Below are 20,328 nucleotides of genomic sequence, written 5' to 3' on the forward strand. Positions count from 1 at the left end.
TTTGTGTCCCTACACTTCCTTCTGTAGCATTTCTGTATGTAGGGGATGGTGTTTGTCTCCTCTAGGTAGTTGTATAGCCTTTCACTGATGATACCTGTTAGTAACTTCCACATTATTGGTAGGCAGGTGATAGGCCTGTAGTTACTGGCTATATTTCCCTTACTCTTGTCTTTTTGTACTAAGGATGTTCTTCCTGTGGTCATCCATTTGGGTGCTTGGTGATTTGAGATACAATGCTGGAGTTGTTCTGCTATTCGTGGGTGTAGGGCCTTGAAGTTTTTGAGCCAGTATCCATGGACTTCATCGGGACCTGGGGTTTTCCAGTTTGGCATTTTCTTTAGTTGGTGTCTGACTGTGTCTGTCGTGATGTCTGTGAATCTTTGTTTTATTCTCCCTGTTTCTTCTTCCTTGACTTCCTGGAGCCATGTTGCATGTTTGTTGTGTGATACCGGATTGCTCCATATGTTTTCCCAGAGTCTCTTACTTGGTTCGGCTTCAGGAATTTCTGGGTGGTTGTCTTCCCCTCTTAGTTGGCTGTATAGTCTTTTCTGGTTGGTTCCGAATAGTTTGTTCTGTTGGTATCCCTTATTCCTGTTCATGTACCGTTGGATCTTGTGTGCTTTGGCCTTAAGCCTCTGTTTTACATCTTCTATTGTGTTGATTTAGTCCTCTCTCTTGTACTTTGTATTTCTCGTTGAGTTCCTCCCTTGTTTTCTTGCTTCTTAGCTTTTTTCTGCCATCTCTTTCAGTTTACTCAAGTCAGATCTCATCACCATGATTTGCTTTTCCAGGCGCCTTTTCCAAGGAGGTTGCTGTTTTGCTTTCTGTTGGGTTGGTTGTGACGGTGGTGTTGGTGTTCGAATCCCCATCAGTTCTGCTACTAATCTTGCTCCTGCATATGTCAAGTTATTTGTTTCTGTGATACTGGTGGTGTGTATTAGGCCCATTATTTCATTGACCTCACTTGTTTTCTCCCTTAATTTCTTGGTGTTGTAGGCTTTCATGGAGGGGATCTTTGTTCTCTCTGTATCTGTCTCCATCCATTGTCTAAATTTTCTTTTTACTCCCCATTCCGTCCTCTCTGTTACTTCGTCGGTGTTTCTTCGTGTGTCGTTGTTTGATACTTCATCCTCCCTGTCGTCTCTGTGGCATCGTCTCTCAGTTCGTCTTCGTGTAATTCGTTGTCGTTGTGACATTTCCCTTTCCAGTTCTTCTCTTTCTGTTGGGGAGAGCCAGTTCTTTTTCTTTATGTTCCTTACTTGGTCTGCCAGCCTCTGCTCTGTTTGGGGGGTGTTTATTCCTCTCATTCCAGATGTTGATCAATCTTCTTCTATATCCTCTCTCCGTCGGGTTGCTTCTGATGTAGCATCTCCATATTTCCTTATTTTCTTCTCTTGTCCATTTCTTCCTTTTTGCCTCTGTAGCTCCAATCTCAGGCTGTTGATTACTTTCGTTGTGGTGATCAGTTGCTGGATGACGACCTCCAAGTACCTGACCGTCTTCCTCTTCAATTGGTTGAATACCTGGTTGCCGGACGAAGCTCCTCTGTTGCCAGAGGTTCCATTTACGTCGTTGTCGTTTATTCCTTCATTTCTTTCCATCATTGCTGAGTTTTGCTATTTAACCCATAGCTGGACCCTACCCATCAGGGATAGGTACTCATTTACAGCTGAGTAGACTGAGGAAATTATGGTAAAGATCCTTTCCAAGGAATCAACGCCGGAGAGCGGTCACCCATCCAACGACTGACCAGCCCAATGTTGCTTAACTTGACTTAAGTCTATTGAAGACCTAACCAACTCCTCCACGGCGCCACATTTTTATTATTATTATTTTATTATTAGTTATTTATTATTATTATTATTATTATTATTATTATTATTATTATTATTATTATTATTATTATTATTTCTTTTTTTTTTTTTTTTTTTTTTTGCTCTATCACAGTTCTCCAATTCGACTGGGTGGTATTTATAGTGTGGGGTTCCGGGTTGCATCCTGCCTCCTTAGGAGTCCATCACTTTTCTTACTATGTGTGCCGTTTCTTGGATCACACTCTTCTGCAATCTTGTTCTGATTTACAGTATTACACTTGATAAACTAACTTAGAAGACGCTTTATCCTACTATTTTCACACTAATCTTATCACCGATAGTTCACGAACACTTCTAGATATTTCTCAAATTCTAGTCGTATGTTAAACTTGTGATATCTGTTGATTAATCTGATTTCACGCGGGAACGTCTCATCAAGCAAGATGGCTACTACGAGAGAGAGAGAGAGACAACAAACAGTGTAAAGAGAGAGAGAGAGAGAGAGAGAGAGAGAGAGAGAGAGAGAGAGAGAGAGAGACTTCTGAATGATTTGTTTCTTTCAAGACACAACTAGGAAGCAATTGTCCCAGTTTTGCCGCTTCCGAGATCTACATATATTTATTTATCTTATATTACAGTTTCCTTAACTTACTCTTGAGCAAAACATATTTGACCAGGTCATTTTTGTCCTCATTGGCAACTAGACTTGATGACGAAAATAAAAAAAAAGGTTTTCTAACATTTGTAAAATTATATTGTATGAAACTTATAGATTTCCTTATTGAATTATTGAATCATATAAATGATGTCTTTCTTTAGTCTTTATTATTAGTTTTAAAAAATTAAGTAAATGTAAATTACATTTCTATAAAACAGTTCATCCCTCTGGCCGTTACAGCCTGACACCATGTCATCATCCGTTTGAACATTGTTCAGACTTTGCTCATCTATCTGAACATTATTAACACTTATCTCATCCATCTGAACATTTTCCAGGTCTTTGTCATCCCTCTGAACATTCATTATACTTTTCCCATTCATCTGAACATTTTCCAGGCCTTTGTCATCCCTCTGAACATTCATTATACTATTCTTATCCATCTGAACATTGTCCAGGCCTTCTTCTCCCCTCTGAACATTCATTATCCTTTTCTCATCCATCTGAACATTGTCCAGGCCTTTGTCATCCACGCGAGTGTCACTGACATTGATTTCAGTCTCAGACTGAGACACATTGGCGTAGTTCCAGTCCTGAACCGAACCTGACACGAAGATCAAGAAGAAGATCTCGGGCAGAACGTATATTGGGACGCAAAGCCAGAAGAGCTTTTGCCACTGAGATATCGTTTGCTGAAAATAGAAAAAAAGTAATGAATTCAGTTCCTTTTTTCCATAGCTTTGTTAAGAGTTTGTTTACATTTTAATCTGTTCGTTTATCTTTGTTTTTCTAAAAGCTGATAAATCTTCTTTCTGGATTTCCTGTTACCTTCTGTTATTTCTTTCAAATGAACACCTTAATATTCCATTTGGAAGCTTGATTTTCAAGTCAGGTACCCCTGTAGGCTTGTTCCTTATGAATAGGGTTTTACAATAATAATAATAATAATAATAATAATAATAATAATAATAATAATAAAATAATAATAATAATAATAATAATAATAATAATAATAATAATAATGGACGTTATATTCTTTGGAAGCTTGAATTTCAAGTCAGTGGCTCCTGTGGACTTGTTCCATATGAAGAGGGTTTTATCATCTGAATAATAATAATAATAATAATAATAATAATAATAATAATAATAATAATAATAATAATAATAATAATAATAATAATAATAATAATGGACATTATATTCTTTGGAAGCTTAAATTCAAGTCAGTGGCTCCTGTGGACTTGTTCCATATGAAGAGGGTTTTATCATCTGAATAATAACAATAATAATAATAAAATAATAATAATAATATAATAATAATAATAATAATAATAATAATAATGGACGTTATATTCTTTGGAAGCTGAATTTCAAGTCAGTGGCTCCTGTGGACTTGTTCCATATGAAGAGGGTTTTATCATCTGAATAATAATAATAATAATAATAATAATAATAATAATAATAATAATAATAATAATAATAATAATAATAATAATAATAATAATAATAATAATAATAATGGAGTTATATTCTTTGGAAGCTTAAATTTCAAGTCAGTGGCTCCTGTGGACTTGTTCCATATGAAGAGGGTTTTATCATCTGAATAATAATAATAATAATAATAATAATAATAATAATAATAATAATAATAATAATAATAATAATATAATAATAATAGAATAATAATAATAATAATAGTAGTAATTAATAATAATAATAATAATATATCTATTTAGATATACCAATTGATGAAAGAGCTTAGGAAATGAGGCCATTCTAAAAATATAGAATTTTAAATTGCAACACAAGAGGGGTTCATTGTCTCCCTTGTTTATTTATGGTAATGAATAGTCTATTAAAGTATCAAAAAAAATATTGTGATGGTTATCTGATAAGGGAATTGGTACTGAAGGAAATTTATGTAACTGAAGGAGACATTAACCTTTTAAAAGTCTCTCTCTCTCTCTCTCTCTCTCTCTCTCTCTATCTCTCTCTCTCTCTCTTCTCTCTCTCTCTTGCATGTTTAACCTCCCTGCAAATAATGAGGTAATTCTTATAACGAAAAAATAAGTGAAAACTATTTATTTCCTTAGAATTTATCAATCATACGGTGTACACACACACACACACACACACACACACACACACACACACACAATATATATTCACATATATATATATAGTATATATATATATATATATATATATATATATATATATATATATATATTTATATATATATATATATATATATATATATATATATAATATATATATAGTATGTATACATATATATATATATATTATATATATAATATATATATATATATATATATACACACATATATATTACATGTATTTATATACATATATAGATTATATGCGTGTATATACATACGTATGTACATATATGCGTGTATGTTTGTGTACTATGCCAGCCATTCTAAGAGCTTAATAAATTCAAACACATATAAAAAAAAAACTTATTCCTCTCCTTCCCTAACTACACTGAACAGCTGGATTAGGTTGAGACCACTCGTTCTCATTAAAGTCCCATGAATAACTTCGTAATTAAAAAAGTTTATCGTGTAACTCCATTTCGAAATGCAGAATCTATATTATAATAAGAATAATAGCCCCGGTGACGTCATCTCTGCTTTGAAAGTTCATTAACCATTATTATTATTATTATTATTATTATTATTATTATTATTATTATTATTATTATTATTATTATTCAGGAGATGAACCCCATTCATATGGAACAAGGCTCACCATAGGGGGAAATGTACTCGCAATTCGAGTTTCCAAAGAATATTTTAATAGTGTTCATTAGAAAGAAGTAACAGAAGTTAATGGGAAATAGAGAGAGAGGATAATACTTCTTAAAAAAAGAAGGATTAACAAATTGATAAATTAAATAGATAAATGAATCAGGAGAATTAGAAAAATAGCTTTTTGAATTTGGTAAACACAGGGTTTGTCATGTATATATGTATAATATTTATATATATATATATATATATATATATATATATATATATATATATATATATATTACTTAAATTTATGTATTTATATATATATATATATATGCCAGTAAAAATAAGAATTTATCAATTATCAATTATATATCAGATAACCATAACAGAAATATATAATGATTAGTAAGTGTCATTATGACATAGGTTAAAAAAAAAGGAAAACAATCCTAATTACCTGGTTATTAGTGAAGATACCAGCAATAGTCGGGGCAAAGGAAGCCATGATACTGGCACCTGTGTTTGTAACTCCCATTAAAGTACCTAAAAAAAGGGGATAAATAAAAGAAAACATAAAAACTGAAATCATAGAAAACTTTGAATAACCTATGAGAAAGTTTTGATCATTCCTGTTGAATAGGATGGATGCATCGTTTGACTTAATTTCATCAATTTTATATTCAGCCTTCTTTCACTTTTCTTTTAATTCTCTTGTCTTCAAAGTTCATTACATTACAAACTTTCTTTTTTCTCAGTTTTTCTGGAACATTGAAAATATTTCATATTTCATCTTAGGTAGCAAGATTTTCTATATAATTCTTTTCTCTTCTAAGATAGTAGGTTACAAATATTTTTTTTCAATTTTTCAGAATCATTGAAGATATTTCACATTTCATCTTAGGTAGCAAAGTTTTCTCTATAATTCTTTTCTATTCTAAGATAGTAGTTTACAAATATTTTGTTTCAATTTTTCAGAATCATTGAAGATATTTCACATTTCATCTCAGGTAGCAAATTTTTTCTGTAATTCTTTTCTCTTCTAAGAAGGTAGGTTCCAAATCTTCTTTGTTTTCTTTTCCAAGTTTTCAGAAGCTTTGAAAATATTTCACGTTTCTTAAGTAGCAACATTTTCTCTATAATACTTGTCTCTTCCACATTGATAAGTCACAATTTCTGTCTTTCTATTCAATTTTTCTGACACATTGAAAACATTTCGCATTTCATCTTACACGACAAGTCCCTGAATGAGTCGAGTTGTTTACGATACTATTTCATAGAATTAGGACAGAACAAATATGCCAAATCAAGGTTAGAATCACCCCTAAACAGGAGCCTGCTAGGCTAGACTTTCGCAAGAACAGATCTTTACTGATTTTATCAAATGTCGGCTATCAAGCTAAGCACAGGGTCACTTTCAACCACTCAGCGCTCAAGACAGCGTAAAGAGTGTTGGTTGAGTGGTTGGACTGTAACAAGACAAGCTGATCTATAAGATAGGGATGAAGTACAAGGATCTAAAAGGTGGAACTGGGAGAAAAACCCATAGTTGCACTCAGAAGGAATAGTTAGAAAAGCTGGACAGCAAGATGAAAGAAATGGAGCAGGAATAGAGGTAAAGATGTCCAGAAAATTAATTAGATGACTCACAAGGATCTAAGGTTGGAACTGGGAGAAAAACCTACAGTTGCGCAGAGAGACTGAAGAAAGGCAGAGGGAGTTGAGATGATGTAAGAGGCTACTAAGAAGTGGGTGCAGCCATGGGCAGAAGGGACAGTACAAACACTCTTCAGTAATGTCCACTGAGAGCAATACCCTCTTATTGAGTTCTTGAACAGGTTAACCCTGCAAAAACTGGAGAGAACTCACCAGAGAAATTCGGGGCGATGTCACAGTGGTTAATGAAGAGACTGGTCGAAATGGCACCGTTGAAGAACATCGTCAAGCACAGAAGAACAACGGCTGAAGTGGCATTACAGCCGGAGTGGGCCACTCCGATCACCATCAGGGCAGGGCCGAACATCGCTGGAATGAATCGAAAATAGATTTTGGATAGACGTGACTTAATCAACTGTGAGCACCAGTGGATTTTACAGAACCATTTTCAACAGAAAATTCATGAAGCAATGCTTTGAACAAATTTTTGTATGAAAATTCTTTGCTGTAACAGTAAAGATGCATCAAATTACAGAAAAACTGTCATAAAATTGTCCTACAAATGTTATAAATAAGTCATAAAGATGTTGTAAACATGTCATAAACATGTTGTAAACATATAAACTTGTTTTAAACATGTCATAAACATTAACACATGTCAGGTACATGCTGCATACACATCACAAACATGTTGCAAACAAGTCGTCAACTGTAGAAGAGAGTGAACCTCTGGTAAATGTTAGATAATCATATGAAGCTCTGGTTTAAAGCTACCAACAAGTCGTTGACTTGTATTCAACATGTTTGTGACCTGTGCGCAATAAGTTACCGACATGAGCTTATGATTTCTCTGTGGTGTGGGAGGAAGAAGACTTTGCAGAATAGGTGGGATTTACGGGCCATTAAGTAAGAAAGCGTCAAACATGTACTACTAGTTTTACATAGGCTCACAGAAGTTCTACTCTTACAATAAGATTATTATTATTATTATTATATTCAATAGATGAACCCTATCCATATGGACCAAGCACACCACAGGGGCCATTGACTTAAATTCAAGCTACCAAAGAATATTATGGTGTTCGTTCGAAAAAACCAAGAATAGGTAATAGAAAATACAGAAAGAGCTCACCTATTAGAAAAACATATAACTTAACAAATCAATAAATAAACAGGATGTAAATAAATCATTAAAATACAAGGAGATCGGAATATGGTACCTGAAGTTAAGAAATATATTTATAAGTAATACAAAAATAAATGACTTGAAGTTATCCTACAATATGGAAGAGTTTCTCCCTACATAGAATTACAGGCAAATGATTCAACATCATTTCGCAGTTATAATATTGGATAGTTGAATTATGCATCACTAACCAAGAGGCAAAATGTGACCTATGCCTCTGAATTTATTACAAGTAAAAAATAGGCCGAAGCTTCTTCGGCACAATCAAGTTTCCTGCACAGCGCATAATCAAGGACCTATCTTTCAGAGTCTCGGTATAACGCTGTATGACCCACGGCCCATGAAATCTCAGCTAGCTGTGGTAGCCTGTGTTGTTGCGTTGCCAGACGCACGACTATGGATAATCTTAAACTTAAATAAAATAAAAATTACTGAGACTAGAGGACTGAAATTTGGTATGTTTGATGATTGGGGGGTGGATGATCAACATACTAATTTGCAGCCCTCTAGCCTCAGTAGTTTTTAAGATCTGAGGGAGGACGTACAGACAAAGTCAGAACATTAGTTTTCTTTTACAGAAAACCAAAATGTTACTTCAACAAAATAAAATCTAAGTTTTCACTTCAAAACAGCTTCTGTCAATTCAATAAAATTGGTGATATCTAGCATTAGCTACCCTCGGTGACTGATGAATTCTGCCTCAAACCTTTTCAGAAAACTGGAAAATATGAAGAAAGGAGAATGACTCACCAATTGCACTGAAAACCCTGCGGTTACTGATGACAGAGATGAGTCCTCTCTTGAGCATCCAGTCTGACAGAGAACTGGCCAGAATCCCTCCTAGGTATCTGCTCATGAACGGTGCTGAAGACAGCGCCCCGTTCTGTAGCAAGTTGAACGAGACTTGAATCAAGAGCGTAGCTACAGTTATTATCATAATTATTCAGATGATGAAAACTATTCATATGGAATCAGCCCACAAGGGTCCGTTGACTTGAAATTCAAGCTTCCAAAGAATATTAAGGTGTTCATTAGGAAGTAATACGAGGTAATGGGAAATGCATAAGGAAGGTACCCCACTTATTAAAAAATAGATTAATAAATTAATAACTTAACAAATCAGTATTTTTTAAGTATGTTTGAATGAGATATTGTTGTTTTCTGTGTGATAGTTTGGTTGCTTTGTCAAGTGTCCTAAGAAGTGCTTGCTTGGGAATAAACAGGTGGTTACATACATATATAATGACCAGTAGATTCTACATATATATAATACTATCTACAATTTTATATATATATATATATATATATATATATATATATATATATGTATATATACATATATATATATATATATATATATTATATGTGTGTATATAGTTATATATATATATATATATATATATATATATATATATATATATATATATATATATATATATATATATATATATGTGTGTGTGTGTATATATACATATATATATATATATATATATATATATATATATATATATGTATATATATATATATATATATATATATATATATATATATACTATATATATACATATATATACATATATATATATATATACATACATATATATATATATATATATATATATATATATATATATATATATATATATATATATATATTCATGTACATAACCACCCGTTTATTCCTCATCAAGAACTTCTTAGGGCACTTGACAATACATACATACATATATATATATATATATATATATATATATATATATATATATATACACATATACATATACATATACATATATATATAGTATATATATATATATATATATATATATATATATATATATATATACATATATATATATATATATATATATATATATATATATATATATATATACGTATATATATATATATATATATATATATATTATATATATATGTATATATATACACACATATATATACATATATAATATATTGCAATATAAAAAACTCGCCGTATTGCGGTGCTTCTAAGTAATCAGTAGAAGGATCCACAGTAATATTCTTGTTTATCAAGACGAAATATATTTGTAGAAATATTTCGACAGATATTTTTATATATTTGCATATATACGTGTATATATATATAAATAATATATATATATATATATATATATATATTATATATATATATACATACATTATATATATATATATATAGATATATATATATATATAATATATATATATATATAATATTATACTATACGTGTGTGTAGGTGTAGGTGTGTGTTATTGTGTGCGTGTATGAAATTTCATATAAACTGTATTGAACATTAAAAACAATAAAAATCCCTTGATACGTTAAAAAAATAAAAAAAATAAAAAAGTTTGATTTAAATGAAATATTAACAAACCGAAGTACCAAGTTATCAAAATAATTATTGACTCAGGACTAACTCACACACAATTTACTTCCATATAGATAAAATATTTAACAAACCAAGCTAACAAAAACATTATTGACTCAGGACTGACTCATATAAAATATAAAAGCCAAAAGTACCAAGCTACCAAAATCATTATAGACTCAAGACTGACTCACATAAAATGTAAACAAACATAAGTACCAAGCCATCAAAGTCATTATTGACTCAGGAATGACTCATATAGAATGTAAACAAAAAGAAGTATCAGGCTACCAAAATCATCATTGACTCAAGACTGACTCACAGGAAATATAAACAACAAAAGTACCAAGCCATCAAAATCATTATTGACTCAAGACTGACTCACATGAAATATAAATACCAAAAGTACCCATCTACCAAATTAATTTTTGACGCAAGACTGACTCTCACACAATTTACTATGCATAAAATATAAACAAACCAGACTACCAAGCTATCAAAAAATAATTATTATCGACTCAGAACTGATCTACACACAACTTACTATACATAAAATATAGACAAAAACCAATGTTTTGATAATTACCGACTCAGGACATACTATAAAAAATATATAAATAAACAAAAGTAACAAGCTACCAAAATAATTATTGACTCAGGACTGACTCACACAAAATTCCCTGGGATCAAAACTAAAAAGCAACAAGGCGTGACCCGACCTCCAGCTAAAATCTACGGTCAAATAGAACATTGTTTTGCCAGCGAAAATTAAAATACATACGCTATATAATTGATCTGTATTGTTTAATATGCCCATTATTTACTTTTAACACTTTCATTCCAATGAGTTAATCATAAATATCCTAGCCTAGAATTCCTGTATCTTAAACTCAACGCGAAACACCTTCTTAGGCATTTCCGTATTGCTTTCCTACCCCGCCCCTAACAACAACAACGTCAAAGTAGTTTGTAAGGCCTACTCCCCGAGTAACTCGACCGTCCAAAGACCCACCTCCTTGATTGAGAAGCCCAAGATGTTCTGCATGTAGGTTGGGATGTGGGTTATGCAGAGGGAGAAGCCAAAGGAGTTCCCTATGTCGCAGACGATGTTGGCCCACACGGGCATGCTGGTCGCTATCCTCCGGAAGGGCACCGACGGAGGGAGGGCGTCTGAAGTCCCCGAATCGCGGTTGGAGGTCTCCACGAATTCCCTCTCCTCTGGGCTGATCCTACAAGGTAGTTAGGTTAGGTTAGGATTCTCTCTCTCTCTCTCTCTCTGTTTCAGCTCAATCTTCTCCAGATCATGAAAAGCATAGGCCTAAGAAGAATCATCTCTCTCTCTCTCTCTGTTTGAGCTCAATCTTCTCCAGATCATGAAAAGCATAGGCCTAAGAAGAATCATCTCTCTCTCTCTCTCTTTGTTTGAGCTCAATCTTCTCCAGATCATGAAATGCGTAGGCCTAAGAAGAACTCACTCTCTTTCTCTCTCTCTCTCTCTGTTTGAGCTCAGTCTTAACCAAATCAAGAAATGCATAAGCCTAAGAAAAAAACTGTCTCTCTCTCTCTCTCTCTCAGCAATAACTAAAACGTCATATGAATCCCCTCAGCTATTTCCAGAAAGAATATGCATGCATTTACACTCCAACATCTAACAGACCAACTTATTCTTCTTCTTCTTACCTGGGATGCTTGGACGGAAAGTCGAACATGAAGAAGACCCACCACAGGAGCCAGGAGAAGGACAAGAATCCTGACAGGTAGAAGGCGGCTGGCCACCCGAAGGCATCTATGATGGCGCCGCAGAGCGGCAGGGTCACCGTTGTGCCGATGGCCGATGCTGCGAAATGGAAGGAAGGAAGGCTGGATGTGCGTATGTGAGTGTGTGTATTTATATACAAATGGTACCTGAGATTCAGATATCATAGATAAAATCTTCCTTCAACCAACGCTTAAGAAGATTAAAGAGAAATTATCAGCGGGGTGACTTAGTAAAACGGCTATACCTGTGAATGAATCTCTTGGTATAAATGCCGCCTTTTCCGTAACTTTTTTTATTCATTACTTACCTGAAGAGAGAGACAGCAGTCTCTGAAATATAGTACTTACTTTCCATATTTTGGCATTTTTATTGGCTCCTTTTATAAGGTGGAATTTTGTTGTAACAAAATTTTTACCAGTCATACATATATATATATATATATATATATATATATATATATATATATATATATATATATATATATATATATATATATGAGAGAGAGAGAGAGAGAGAGAGAGAGAGAGAGAGAGAGAGCCCTCAGGGGTCACTTACTTGAAATTTGAGTTCCCAAAGAATACGGCGTTCATTTGAAAGAACAGAAGGTAATATTAATAAAAGAAATCAAATAAAATTATAAATTTGTAATAATGTAAATATTTTATCGAAATATAAGAATTAAATCGCTAGAGCTTATAAGGATTGTGATATTTAGAGAGAGAAATTCAACATAAATAGTATTTTTTATCATAAATACATGAAATATGATCAGTCAGACTTCGCACCGAAGTAAATGCTAAAGTCTGAATACAATTTATTTGAAAAGAACTCCCACTGAAATTTAAGCAAAGCCTTGAAACAATCGAGTTACTGTTCCTACACCTGTTATTGCCTTGTCCATTCTTTTTTTCAATACTGTCACTGGAATAATGTTTTCTGCCACAGAAAAACAAAAACAAAACAAGAAACAAAATCCGGGGAAACTTTTTTGAAAGCATCACAGCCGGACATTGGTTCAGCTTACTGTGATGTTATGAACTGCCTTCTGGGCTTCTGGCTTTGTAACGTTACCAGTTTGTTTACAATGCTGAAGATATATGGAAACAAAGAAGATATCGTTTGAGTATACCATTTTTTTTTACCTAAGAATGATATAAATAAAATTGTGTAAATAGGCCTAATGCACTACACGTGAGACCATCTAAGAAATTCAGTCTTGTGTTTATGTAGTTGCGTTCGAGTTTACAATTCGGCCAAATTATGTCGAAGCAAAGGGTATTCCTACAGAAGATATCGTTTATACGTTAATATTTTTGACCGAATAATATGAAAGATTGCGTATATAATACAATAAAGTTGAAATAATTTAAGAAATTTACAGAGATAACGTGTGAAACTTAATAACTTTTGCGTGCGTTTTTGCGTTCGAGTTTACAACTCGGGCAAAGTATTAATTCAAAAGTTATTTCTACAGAAGAAGTAATTTATTAATGGGAATTTTTTACTGAAAAACACATAAAATTCTGTAAATAATGCAGTACATGAGAGCGATTTAAAGGGATATACCAAGATAACGAAAATTTATCGTCTCTTGTGGATGTTGTTGCGTTCGAGTTTACAATTATAGGCTTAGGTATTAAAGCAAAGGGTATTTCTACAAAAGATATAGATTACTAATAACATTTTCACTGAATAATACAAAATAATGTTCATATAATACAGTATAGGTCAGATAATTAAAGAAATTTACCGAGATCACGGAAATGTAAACGTCTTTTGTTTATGTCTTGCTGTTTCGAGTCTGCGGTTCGGCAAAAATATTAATGTCAAGGGTATTTTTGCAGCTTTTATTATCGATACTTTTTGATCGGACATTATAGACAGATGTATAGTGCTTGTGAGATAAATAAAGACATTCGCCAAAATAACGGGAATTTAAACGTCTTTATTTATATTTCTGTGTTCATCTCCTAGGGGCCGTTACTGAACACGGCGTTCGTTGGAGCTTTATGTAGAATTACCAAACACAATTATGGGAATATAATTCAATTTCTACGAGTGCTTGCATGGACTTTCGATTCATTTTCATTTTAATAAATGTGTGTGTGTCTTGTGCTTGGATTGATAGTGAAAGATAGTTTAAAAGAAAGGGATTTAGGTAGTTAAGAAACTTCAAAACATGAGCACATCTGGAATTCTGTATGGGGGCTGAGGTGTCATTGACAACCCATCTCCAAAAACCTGATTATTTTGTTAATATAATGACTATAACCATTGCTGCCTTTTAAAATAACATATCCTTTATTGCCTATTTCTCATTACAGGACCAACGATGGTAGGAAACGTAACAGAGATAACGAAGACTTGAAATTAACATCTGGACGAATGAATGTTCTACGAATCTACCCTCGTAACACGCCATTGCTGACCGAGTGAGTGTTCAACTTTATTCAAATTGTTCATTCTTTTGTTCTTTGCCCCCTTTTGTAAAACTTTTTGTTGTTTTCCTTTTTATGGTTGAATGCTTATTGCTGTGTGTTTTTATTACTGATGTTTTACACAATTTTTTTTATCATGATTGTGACGCGTTGCTTTGTGTACTTGTTACATTCAGCTAGGCCTACCTATCTTTGCCTATCATCATTTACGTATTTCTAATAACTAATTTATTTTTATTGTGATTGCCCATTTCACTAACTTTTTTATACATTATTCAACGTTAATATTTTGACCACCTCATTTTTTTTTCTGGAAGGACAGCGATAATATTGCGATAAATAAATTGTTTGTTAAATACGCGAATTGCATATCTTTTTCGACTAGTTATTTTGTTTTTGATGGGTAGGCCATTCTTTTTTTATTTTTTTTTATTTTTGAGTGAGACACCCATGGTGAGGGGCTTTGCCCTAATCCCTGATCTGGGGATTAGGGATTTGGATGGGGCAAAGTTGGCAGAACTAACATTTTGTAGATGTAGAGAGGTATAATATATAGATATATTATATATATAATCTATATATAAAGATTGATTTATTATTATATATATATATATATATATATATATATATATATATATATTATTAGTATGTGTTGTGCATGTGTTTGCCTAATCCTTGATCAAACAAAGGTAGGTGACTCTTCTGGGAAACTATTAATATGGAAAGATTTATGTAGTATTTGGTTCATTTATGTGATTAAATGAAGTAATTACACATAAAGGAGAAAAGTAATAGTTTAAAATCCTATAGTAATTACATGGGTAAATTGTAATTTAACTTCCCTTGACCTAACTTAACCTAGGGCACCGCATCCGACGGGCTTCTAACCTAATTCAAAATTATACTAGGCTTGTAATATGTACAGGAAGACTTTCTATCCTGACCTACCATAGCTTAACCTAACCTTTGTTTTTGCTGTTCTTGAACCTCATTTAACCTAGTTTATACCTAGCGTTTGGTCTCATGCCGACTCCAAGTTGGAAAATTTTAGATTTTGTTCTTCAGTACATGATTTCCAGGTACCGTAGTTGTATAGAAGAGGATTGGTTTAGATTCTCCTTAATCTAGTTTATACTTAGCATATTGTTCACCTTATGCTGTGAAAGTTAAAGTTTCTCAGGCTATTAGGCCATAATAGAACAGTTTGCTGACTTTGCTGTGGAAAATTTAGATGTTGTTTAATATGAGGATTTGTAGGTACTTAATTCTGTGTGAAAGGATTGCATTAGATTGTCCTTAATCTTGGTTATATTTAGCATATTGTTCTCCATATGCATTGCAGGTTAAAGGTTATTAGGCTACTAGGTTATCACAGGACATTTTAGAGTGATGGTACTTTTCTCTAACCTTGAATTGGTGGTTTTGTTCTAGGTTTCCTGGCAATTCTATAGAAGAGGATTGCAATAGATTGTCCTTAACCTTCCTTAGCCTAGCTTATACTTAGCATATTGTTCACCTTATGTACTGGAGTTGAAAGTATTAGGTTACCACAGGATTTTTTGAGGTGTTGATACAGTTTGCAGACTTCAGTTTGGAAAGTTGACCTTTTTGGTGTTTGATACAAGATTATAGGTAATTATAGAAGAGGCTGCATCAGATTGTCCTTAACCTTATTATGCTACTAGGCTATTGTAGGACCTTCTGGGGTGGTGATACAGTTCGCTCACTTCAAGTTGGAAAATCTTGGATTACTATCCTATGTAATACAAGGTAATTCTATAGAAGAGGGCTGCATCAGATTTTTTATACATAGTTTAAATGATCACATTATGCTTTAGAGGTTAGAGGCTGTCAGGCTACTAGGCTATCATATGACCTTGTGGGGCTGACTTTGAGTTGGAAAATTGTCAATTTTTGGTGTTTATTGCGATAGGTTATTTTATGGAAGAGGCTTGCATCAAATTCTCCTTGCAGCTTAAGAACAATAATAATTGATTTTCATAGCAGTATGTATAGAAAAATGAAGAAGGATTTTAAAACTATACAAGCAAGGTTGGTTATCCAATTACTTGTCTCCCCCATGTCTAGAGATTTATGGGGCAGAGACTGCCTACTTAACAACCTTACCTAAGAAGCAATACATTATAGATAGAATCTTTGGTGTTTTTTTTTTTTTTTTTTTTTTTTCAATTTTCTACCTCTAAGGCTATTATGGGGATACTTAAATAAATGACAAAATATTTCATTAATTTAAGTAAAATTCGTCAATCATGCCAAAAATTTCAGAACTCCCCGTTTTACAGAACTTGCACATGTGAAAATAAGACATTTGCTCATTTAAAACTTGTCAAGATGACAACCAATTTATAAGAAAATCCAAAGCATATTTAACATTGAAAATTATTTATACAGTCAACACCCAGGATTTGCAGGCAATAGGGACTACAACCAATTGTAAATATAAAAAATCTACAAATACCACAGGAAAATGACAGGCAGAAAGTCAGTACCAAGCGCTTTCTATTGTATATTCAGGCATCGTCGATGAATGAATAAACAGGAACAAGTGTTGGGTACTGACCTATAGGCCTACCTGTCATTTTCCTGTGATATTCACTTTTATAATGAAGCCACCTTCACCCACTGTGATTTTGTAGGCATATATATATACTATGTGTGTGTGCGTGTGTTATAATGTAATATATATATATATATATATATATATATATATATATATATATATATATATATATATTTCAGCAGTTTCCCTAAATCCCAGATGCTGAAGCCAAAGAAAAAAAACTAACCTTACCATTGTAAACAAAAGCGATGAATTTCCCACGTTCCAGTGGCGGAATCCATCTTACGATCAACACGTGGAGAGATGGCCAGGCCATGCCCTGTTTATGAAATACGTCCAATCGGCATACGGGAGACATTTTGACTCGACGTTTAATACGTCCAATCGGCGTAAGAGGGTTAATAACAACCAGTCATCCAGAAATACAACAAGAAGAGTGGATTTCCTTTTTAACCGAATGGATCAAGCTGAACTAGAACCATTTATATTTAGCGTAAGTATAAATTTTGCTCAGGCTTTTGTGTGTGTGTGTGTATTTCGTTTGCACACTATTAAGATAATGCCTAAAAATGATCTGAAGCAGCACCCCTACTCGTTTAAGTTACAAGCTGCCGCTGGTGGGAGGCTAATTTGTTTTTATTTACAACGGGAGGTGAATTTGTTTTTATGAAATGCAATTGAGGCTAACTTTTTTTAAAGAAATCCAATGGGAGGCTAATTCTTGTTTTTAAGAAATGCTATGTGAGCATAATTCTTCTTTCTAAGAAATGCAATTGAAGGCTAATACTTGTTTTTAAGGAATGCTATGAGAGGCGAATTTGTTTTTAAGAAATGCAATGGGAGGCTGATTCATGTGTATAAGAAATGCTACGGGAGGTTTTTTTTTTTAAGAAGTGCTATGGGAGGATAATTTGTGTTTAAGAAATGCTATGGGAGGCAAATTTGTTTAAGAAATGCAATTGAAGGTTAATTCATGTTTTAAAGAAATGCCATGGGAGGCAAACTTGTGTTTAAGAAATGCACTTGGCGGCTGATCCTTTTTAAGAAATTCTATGGGAGGGGAATTTGCTTTTGAGAAATACAATGGGAAGCTCATTTGGTTTTAAAATATGGAGTGCCAGCCTGATTTTTTAAAGAAATGTGATAACTACTTCATTAGTTTTTTTAAGAAATGCAATGGGAGTTTTAATTCTTATTTTTTAGAAGTGCAATAACAGCCTAGCATATTTTTAAGAAATGCTCTTAATTTTAAAGTATTGGAAGAGTCAGAACATAAAATGCGGACATAGTATGCTGTGCTTAGAAAAACAACTGAATAAGTTGAAAGTTTATGGTTGTTTAGTTCAGACCTTTTAGGAATAGAGTGAAAATAAACAAGCAGGAGAGAAACGTATGCATTTAGATAACTGTTTCTCTAAAGCAGCATCCTGAATAATAGCTGCTAATTGTCAGACAAAAAGGAATAAACCATTATCTTTCAAGGTTAGGGCCAGTTTCCAAGGGCAGCATCTCAAACTTTTGCACCCTGAACCAATCTTTTGAATAAACCAGTACAGGCAGTCCCCAGGTTACACCAGGTTTGGGTTAAGTTGCTCCAGACTTAAGGCGCTTGCCTCATGGTGCTGTTAACCTGCTTTACAGCTTACAGCTCTGTAACTGGACTTACAGCACTGTTGCTGTTTATTTCCATTATAATTATGATGATTCAGGTTAAGACGATTTTCGGCTTACAGCACCCTGCCAGGAACGGAACCCCCGCCGTAGCCCGGCGACTGCATGTACTAGATTTAAGACTTCATTCTAAACAAACTCTGAAAAGATAAGATAACGATCAAGGAATCTTCTTGCTCACTTGCATGATTCCCTGGAGAAGTCTCAAAGCCATGACCAGTCCAAAATGGGCTCTTGCAGCCATTGGTGTCAGCACGGCCGAAATTCCCCCGGAGAGAATGCAAATCCCAAAGATGATCTTTGTGCCGAATTTTTCAGCCAAGCGCCCACCTATGATCTGAAATGATCGATACCCTCTTTTAGAAACATTATTACTCATTATTATGTAGAGGATGTACTCTATTCATATGGAACAGGCCCACCAAAGAGGCCATTGACTTGAAATTCAAGCCTCCAAAGAATATGGTGTTCATTTGAAAGGAGTAACAGAAGATAATGGGAAATACAGAAAGAGGAGATTACCTGTTGAAAAAGAAAAATTTAAAATAGTACTGTAGTTGGACGTGATGTTTATGTGATTATGAATTATAAAAGTATTTATTAGGGTTGTTTTACAGTTAACATATTACTACTAAAATATTGTTGAAAATAATGTCTATCAGTGGATGGATAATGTTATAGATTATATAGATGCTTATTAAGATTATTTTGCAGATGACAATAGATAATGACTATTATTGGTGGAAACAAAAGTTGAAGTAGATGTTTGAAGATAGAGAGAAGGGGAATGAAAATAGGCCTATAAGTGTAATTAAGCCAAGTGAGTTTGATGAGCAGGGAATTAGGATAACATGTTAAAAGGAAATGGATGAGAATAGAGTTATGAATATGGAAGTGGAAGGAGTATATGGGGAGTGTTAAAGCTTGATAATGGAGCTCATAGAGTGTAAGCAGGGGGCACTGCTGCCTTTAAGATGGTAGAATATGGTTAATAAATCAATGGCAGAGTTGAATGATGCAACACTGGAAGGGGTTAGTGTAGCCTTGAGAATGTTTGCAGTATAGATTGTTGAGGATACAAGTAGGGACATTACGTGATTGAGGGATAGAAAAATCATATGATCTTGAGAATTTTTGCCAAGCAATGAAGTGATTGAAAAATAAGATCCTATGATATGATGGTTTTACAAGTTAGATGTTAAGATTCAGCTCAGAAGGTATCATTTGCTGCATGACCAGGGTTTGTAAAGGATATCTGGACGAGAGAAAGATTCCTTTTTTTTATGGAACATTTATGTGAGAAGTTTAAGAGCTAAAAAAAAAACCTATACATGGTATGCATAAACCTAGAACCCAACCCCCTACTCCTAAAAAAAAGTGGGTAGCCCAAGATTAGATATATAGCAACGCAAATTT

The 20,328-nt window shown here is 33.3% G+C and overlaps 1 protein-coding gene across 4 annotated transcripts in view; it reads right to left on the minus strand.

Annotated features, from left to right (window-relative positions):
* Positions 1 to 2,622: 2,622 nt before the first annotated feature.
* The window catches only part of LOC135219974 (sialin-like), a 28,844-nt gene continuing 11,138 nt past the window's right edge, over positions 2,623 to 20,328 (minus strand). For all 4 annotated transcript variants that reach the window (XM_064257229.1, XM_064257227.1, XM_064257226.1 and 1 more), the window contains 8 exons: positions 19,094 to 19,249; positions 17,473 to 17,560; positions 12,144 to 12,300; positions 11,476 to 11,692; positions 8,824 to 8,956; positions 7,101 to 7,256; positions 5,692 to 5,777; positions 2,623 to 3,164 (listed from right to left, as the gene is read on the minus strand). In XM_064257229.1, the coding sequence (XP_064113299.1) occupies positions 2,649 to 3,164; positions 5,692 to 5,777; positions 7,101 to 7,256; positions 8,824 to 8,956; positions 11,476 to 11,692; positions 12,144 to 12,300; positions 17,473 to 17,560; positions 19,094 to 19,249 (1,509 nt within the window). In that variant the 3' untranslated portion in view covers positions 2,623 to 2,648. The remainder of the gene's footprint in view (positions 3,165 to 5,691; positions 5,778 to 7,100; positions 7,257 to 8,823; positions 8,957 to 11,475; positions 11,693 to 12,143; positions 12,301 to 17,472; positions 17,561 to 19,093; positions 19,250 to 20,328) is intronic.

This window comes from Macrobrachium nipponense, chromosome 1 (assembly GCF_015104395.2).
Source record: "Macrobrachium nipponense isolate FS-2020 chromosome 1, ASM1510439v2, whole genome shotgun sequence".
Taxonomy (NCBI): Eukaryota; Metazoa; Arthropoda; class Malacostraca; order Decapoda; family Palaemonidae; genus Macrobrachium; species Macrobrachium nipponense.